Source organism: Babylonia areolata, chromosome 2 (genome assembly GCF_041734735.1).
Source record: "Babylonia areolata isolate BAREFJ2019XMU chromosome 2, ASM4173473v1, whole genome shotgun sequence".
Taxonomy (NCBI): Eukaryota; Metazoa; Mollusca; class Gastropoda; order Neogastropoda; family Buccinidae; genus Babylonia; species Babylonia areolata.
Genome location: NC_134877.1, coordinates 4,249,774 through 4,257,273, shown reverse-complemented (window position 1 = coordinate 4,257,273; position 7,500 = coordinate 4,249,774). Strand labels below are relative to the sequence as shown.

At 40.2% G+C, this 7,500-nt stretch overlaps 1 protein-coding gene across 6 annotated transcripts in view; it reads left to right on the top strand.

The window, feature by feature from the left end:
* Window positions 1-7,500, top strand: part of LOC143296584 (uncharacterized) — a 227,742-nt gene that overhangs the window by 165,591 nt on the left and 54,651 nt on the right. For all 6 annotated transcript variants that reach the window (XM_076608619.1, XM_076608637.1, XM_076608624.1 and 3 more), the window contains one exon: window positions 4,136-4,259. In XM_076608619.1, coding sequence (XP_076464734.1) covers window positions 4,136-4,259 — 124 coding nt within the window. The remainder of the gene's footprint in view (window positions 1-4,135; window positions 4,260-7,500) is intronic.

Genomic DNA, 7,500 nt, shown 5'->3' with positions numbered 1-7,500 from the left:
TTGTTATTATTAGTAGTAGTAATATTGTAGTAGTGGTAGTAGTAGTAGTAGTAGTAGTAGTAGTAGTAATACGTTATTGTTGTTGGAGACTCATTGTACTTCACAAAAGACTAAGTTGTCCATTGACCCATTTACCGCCAAACTCGCATGTATGCAGTAGCTAGGCAGAAGACCCGTGTCACTGAAGGGTGACCAGATCATCGGTCTGTTGTCCATGAACCTACTGCTCTTTATGTTCGGTGGTAGGATAGGTCCTAGTTTCTACATAAGACAGGGAGGGAAAATCCCCAGCTATTCTTAGACACCATATTTTTTTGTGTTTATAGCACAAGGGAATTTCGCACTCTAAATTGACTGGCAGTGAAAGGGATCATTCCAACTGCCGTGGAAAAAAACACTGACCACACATCTCTCAGTTTGTTGTTGGCGCGACTGAATATGTATGTTACAGATACAATCCGAGCGTTGAGCCCAGATTTCTTTTTAAGTATCGAGTGTGTTGTGAGCAGAAAGATTCTTGCATTCGGAGTGTTTGGTTTGTTTGTTAGTACGTCGTTATAGCAGCTCGCATGAGATGTCAGTGTTGTTCTGTTGTAAAGCAAAATGTGGAGTGATGGCCTAGAGGTAACGCGTCCACTTGGGAAGCGAGAGAATCTGAGCGCACTGGTTCGAACCAGGGTACAGTCGCCAATATTTTCTCCTCCCTCCACTAGACCTTGAGTGGTGGCCTGGACGCTAGTCATTCGGATTAGGACGATAAACCGAGGTCCCGTGTGCAGCATGCACTTAGCGCACGTAAAAGAACCCACGGAAACAAAAGGGTTGTCCCTTGCAAATTATGTAGAAAAATCACTTCGACAGGAAAAACAAAACTCCACGCAGGGGAAAAAAAAAAGGGTTGTGCTTTCAGTGTAGCGACGCGCTCTCCCTGTGGAGTAACCTGGTGTGATAAAAAAAAAAAAGAAAAAAAGAAAAGAAAAATACAGTACGAAACAAATACAAATACAAGGCAGAAAGTTTATTTATTGTTTAGCAAGCTTTTTTTATTATTATTTATTCTTCTTCTTCTGCGTTCGTGGCTGTAACTCCCACGTTCCCTCGTTTGCACACGAGTGGGCTTTTACGTGTATGACCGTTTTTACCCCGCCATGTAGGCAGCCATACTCCGCTTTCGGGGGTGTGCATGCTGGGTATGTTCTTGTTTCCATAACCCACCGAACGCTGACATGGATTACAGGATCTTTAACGTGCGTATTTGATCTCCTGCTTGCATATACACACGAAGGGGGTTCAGGCACTAAGCAGGTCTGCACATACGTTGACCTGGGAGATCGTAAAAATCTCCACCCTTCACCCACCAGACGCCGTCACCGTGATTCGAACCCGGGACCCTCAGATTGACAGTCCAACGCTCTAACCACTCGGCTATTGCGTCCGTCATTATTTATTTATCTTATTATCAAACACACATGCTGCTGTACTCTGTCTTCTGCCTCTGTCGGTCTCCCTGTTTCTGTCTGTTTCTCTCTGTTGTCGGTCTCCCTGTTTCTGTCTGTTTCTCTCTGTTGTCGGTCTCCCTGTTTCTGTCTGTTTCTCTTTGTCTCTGTTGTCGGTCTCCCTGTTTCTGTCTGTTTCTCTCTGTCTCTGTTGTCGGTCTCCCTGTTTCTGTCTGTTTCTCTTTGTCTCTGTTGTCGGTCTCCCTGTTTCTGTCTGTTTCTCTCTGTTGTCGGTCTCCCTGTTTCTGTCTGTTTCTCTTTGTCTCTGTTGTCGGTCTCCCTGTTTCTGTCTGTTTCTCTTTATCTCTGTACATTCCATTCCGAAAAAGCCCACACATTCGCTCTGAAAAAAAATTATTAAACGTTGCACCTAGAACGCCAGATGACATGGTTTGTGGTGAAACTGGAAGAGTACCACTACATATAGACGCAAAAACAAATGCCATCCGATACTGGCTGCGCCTGACAGCTGAAAGGTTGCCTAAGAAAGCCTACATTATGCTTGTAAATCTAGACAATAACAATAAGAAATGCCGGGTATCAGATATTCGCAGCTTACTTGCCATGTATGGATTTGGTTATGTATGGATAAAACGAAGGTGTACAAAATGTAACCTGGTTTTTACGTGTCTTCAAAGAGCGATTAACTGACTGTTGGAAACAAGGATGGTGAAGTTAGGATCCAGGAACACGAGTGATATTCTGTATATAGAAAATTTAATTTGAATTTTCATTAGAACCGTATTTCGAGTACATTAAGTTTCAGTTTCAGTAGCTCAAGGAGGCGTCACTGCGTTCGGACAAATCCATACACGCTACACCACATCTGCCAAGCAGATGCCTGACCAGCAGCGTAACCATTAGGGGACATCTACATCAGATTCAGATTAGGCATTACTGATATCAGAATCCATACATTTCGCTGTTCCACAAACCTCCCTGTGGACTTGCGTTGCCCTTTATGCAAACGACATACTGATGATGAATAATTATTTCACTTTCTGTTTAGCTGTCATTCAAATGAAGCAATGAGATCAAAATACCTTCCTCTGAAATTTGCGCAAGATCCAAATAAACAGCAGCCGACAATTCTTAACGACCGTAAATATATGACAGATATTGCTCGATACATTTATCACAGTTTGAAATTTAGATCAACCAGTTGAGGAATTTAATGTTTATTATCTGTTTTATTTCCGTATCTCCTGGGCTGATGGCCACATGTTCCAAGATGTGTAAACGGAAAACCAGTTTGTCTATGTTCATATCCATTTTGTGAACGTCGCAGTGTTTGCGTGTATGTGTGTATCGGAGAGTGTGGAAGAACATTATTTACATGTGTTTTGGTGCTTTTGATTTCTCCTTCCCCCCCCCCCCCCCCGATATGAGCAAGACTTAAGTCAATAAACCTCTTGTCTTGTCTTGTCTCTGTCTCTGTCTGTCTCTGTCTCTTTGTCTCTTTCTGTCTGTCTCTCTGTGTGACTCTTTCGCATGGCGCTGATAAGTTGACAGCAAAGTATCAAAGTCTCTTAATCTCTGTCTCTGTCTGTCTCTGTGTCTCTCTGTCTCTCTCTCTCTCTGTCTCTCTCTGTCTCTCTCTGTCTCTGTCTCTCTCTCTCTCTCTCTCCCTTTTCAAATAATCGATTGAATAAATTAATTCTTAATGAATAGAATTAATAGTAAAATGGATTTTTTAAAAATTTAAAAAAATGACACGAAAATTTAAATACTTGGACAGAAACAGACATATCTCCACGAAACAGACATACCTCCACAAAATGAAGAACATCAGCAAAATCACTTTGCATGAGTGCACTTTTTTTGTTTGCCTATTTCCAAATGATTTGCCTTTTTGTTGTTCGTATTACACGACATATCCTTTCAATTATTTGTTTTATACCACTATAGGTTTTTGTTTTTTTTTTGGTTTTGTGTGTGTGTGTGTGTGTGTGTGTGTGTGTGTTCTTTTGATTGCAATTTATCCACGAGATCGCCTTTTGATTTTCACCTATTTATATAGAAACAATTTCGTTTGATTTTTTTGTGTGTCCATGAAATATATATATATGGCTGACGGAAACATTTGATATAAAAAAGGGTGTGTTGTGCTGTGTGTGTGTGTGTGTGTGTGTGTGTGTGTGTGTGTGTGTGTGTGTGTGACGTCTTATGAGCATTTATGCGCATGTTAATTCCTACGCTTCGTGAGCAATTGACCAGTTCGTAATGGGTTTAAAAACAAGAAATGAAAAACAACAAAAGCGCACATACTTTTACCAAAAAAAACAACACAAAAAACAAATAATAATAATAATAATAATAGTAATAATGATTTATCATAGTAATAAACATGTGTATTTTATTTGGCAATAATCAAATTATTTTGTCATTTACCTTTTCATTTACTAATATATATATATATATATATATATATATATATAATATTCATTTTGTATTTATGTATATATATATATATAATATTCATTTTGTATTTATGTATATATATATATATATATATATATATATATATATACATATATACATATATAATATTCATTTTGTATTTATGTATCAACAACTACTTTCATTGTTTATCGATTTGTTTATCTACCTACCTATCTGTCTATGTGTGTGTACTGCAGGCGTACTGCTCGCTGTACCTGAACAGCGCCCTCAATCCCATCATCTACGCCTTCCGCAGTCCTTCCTTCCGTGAGGGCTACAAGGAGATCCTGTGTCAGACCCCCACCTACGTCATCAGTGACGGTCAGTTGCCTCCTTCTTCTTCTGCATCGTCGTCGTCATCATTATCGTCATCGTCATTGTCATCATCGTCATTGTCATCATTGTCATCATCATCATATTTATCATCATTATCATCATCATCGTCGTCACCATCATCATCTTCATCGTCATCGTCGTCGTCGTCGTCATCGTTAAAATCAGCATCATTATCATCAGCAGCAGCAGCAACGGCATTTCGTTGTTATTCCGGTCCTACGTTTTGTACTTCGTGTTCTAAATCTGGTTTTGTTTGTTGTTGTTGTTGTTGTTCTTTGTGTTCTTGTTCGTGTTTTTTCTTATTATTATTATTATTATCATTCTCTTCGTGTGTGTGTGTTTTTTTTCCCCCCCATTAAAGCAATCGTCCGTGATTTGTATGTTGGTTCGTATTTCAGCACATGTTGTTCCGGTTTGCTGGGTGATATCTGCATTCGTTTTATTCTATTATTTTGTGTTATTTTGTATAGTTTATCTGCATAATGTTTGCTTACACGTACCTGCAAGTAAACTGTTTTTGGTCAACTGTAACTGGTTGATGTGGCTGTGATTTAGTTATTACTATTATTATTATTATTATCATTATTATAACCCTTGTGTCTCTTCGATGTTCGAAAGATATTATTTCAAAGCATGACCAGTGTGGTATATGTACATACATGGGGCCAAACCTTGGCGGTTTCCTTCCCACTTTGGGGAAACTTAACACTCAACATCCGTAATTAAAACATTAGCGTTGTCTTGACTTCCTGATGTGTGAACGTGGGCAGTCAGAAAAGTAATCTGGATTTTGATTCAAATCATAATTATGGAATACAGAGGCCTAGATGGATATATAAGAACTTTGAGTTTCCGTATCAGTTGATTATGGTTATATTCATGTTGTTACAATTAACCTGGATTCCAGTTTCACTTGGTTGTGATTTTTATCAGAAAGTCGTAATTCCTGTGTGCCCTCCATTTTGATCTAACTGTTGTACTTCTTTCATGCCATCTACATTTAAGACCTCCGTTTAAAGCTAACTGATGTGTGTATTCATGTCGTACCTTTTAACACCCAAGCCCGTATAGTGTATTGTATGTAGGCACGTTCTTCTTGGTTTTATCATTATTATTATTATTTTGCGGGGTGGGGAGTGGGGGATAAACTGTACGTTCATATCTATTTCCACAGAGTACTGAAACGTGATTGAATTATTCGTGGTGTTTAGATCAATCCTGTTCGATGTATTCCTGTTTTAAGGCTATATTATTTTCTTAAGTTTTCGTGGGGTGAGTCGGCTTATGTTTTTTTTTTTTTGTTTTTGTTTTTTATAAACTTGTAAATCTATACGACAGGCTGTTGTGTTCACAGCAACAGACAACGTTTCTATACAGAAAGACGTCATTCGTCGTAACTTGAAAACCCGGAGTTCTTTGAGTAAGATTGCACAGTGTCGATCAGCAGTGCCGACGTGTGATGCTGGGTTTTTTTGTTTTGTTTTGTTTTTTTGTGTTTTTTTAATGTACAGTCAAACACACTGGTTGTGTTCAGTGACTGTAACTTATTTGAAGTATATAATCATCAGTTCGTTGAGGATATGATAAGGACAGGCGTGTACATCAACGTCCTGAATCAGAGAGGCCTGTGTGTAGTTTGGTACAGAATTAGTTTCAGTTTACACGTTTGTGCGTGTTGAATGGGAGGGGGTGTTGGGGGGTGGGTGGGCGGGCAGGGTGTGTGTGTGGAGGTGGGGTGTGGGAGGGGGGGCTGTATGTAACACAGCACAAAGTTAGTTAGGTCCACGTTACAGGTGTGTAAAATTGCACCTGTCGAATCAGCGAGCCATGCATGTGCGTAACTTCGCACAAAATAGGTCAGTTTCGTGGGTAGAGTTTTAAGTCTTGAATGGGACTGGCCCGGGTTGTAGGTTGGCGCACATTAAGTTTGTTTCAATTTACAGACGTGCACATTACAGCAGTTGCACCATAGGGGGCCTGTGTATAGCTTTACACAAAGAAAGTGTGTTTCGTGTTACAGATTTTTTTTTATTAAACGTAATGAATCAGCAACATGGGTGTCCAATTTACTTGTTGAATAAGACGGGGCTGTGTTTAACTTGACACAAAGCGTGTTCCAAGTTACACAAGTGTTTATAAACATGTTGAATCAGATGAGCCTGTGCTTAACTTGGCACAAAGTAAGTTATTTTCAAGTAACACGTTGTGTACAGTTTACTTGTTGAATCAGACGGGGCTGTGTGCAGTTTGATACAAAACAAGTGTGTTTCCTGTCGAAGTGGATTTTTCTACAGAATTTTGCCAGGAACAACCCTTTTGTTGCCGTGGGTTCTTTTACGTGCGCTAAGTGCATGCTGCACACGGGACCTCGGTTTATCGTCTCATCCGAATGACTAGCGTCCAGACCACCACTCAAGGTCTAGTGGAGGGGGAGAAAATATCGGCGGCTGAGCCGTGATTCGAACCAGCGCCCTCAGATTCTCTCGCTTCCTATGCTGGACGCGTTACCTCTAGGCCATCACTCCACTTTATTGTTAAATCAGAAGAGCCTGTGCTTCACTTGGCACAAAGCAAGTTATTCTCAAGTTACAGGTGTGTACAAATTTACGTGTTGAATCAGACGGGGTTGTGTGTAGCTTGACACATAGTGTGTTCCAAGTCAGTCACAAGTGAGCATGTGCATAAAGCGTGTTGAATCGGAGGGGCCTGTTTGTAACTTGGCACATGCACAAAATTTCAAGTTGTGAATGTATACAATTTACATGTTGAATCATAGTTCCCCCTGTGTGTGTGTAAGTTGGCACAACATTAGTCATTTCTAAATTACACGTGTTGAATGAATCAGAGAGACTTGTGTGTGTGTAACTTGGCACAAAGTAACTTGAAAGTGTGTGCTTCAAGATAACAAGTGTGGCGCATCAATCACACGTGTTGAATCCGGGGGAGCATGGAAGACTGACTTGTGTTTGAAGTCACAGGTGCAGGTACATTGTTATGTCTGTGATGTCTGATGTCCGGGATGCGGGGTTGCTGGGGTGCTGTGCAGGTCCTATGGGCTCCGTCAGATGTCGCACCGTGCGCTCCGATTCTGCGTTCTCGCGCTCCATTTCCAGGTGACGGCAGTGATCTCCCTTTTCACCGGAAATAACCAGCATGGGAGATGCGTTTGAAATGCGTTTGAATTTTTATTTTTTTCTTTTTTTCTTCTAACATGTTTTTGTTTTAT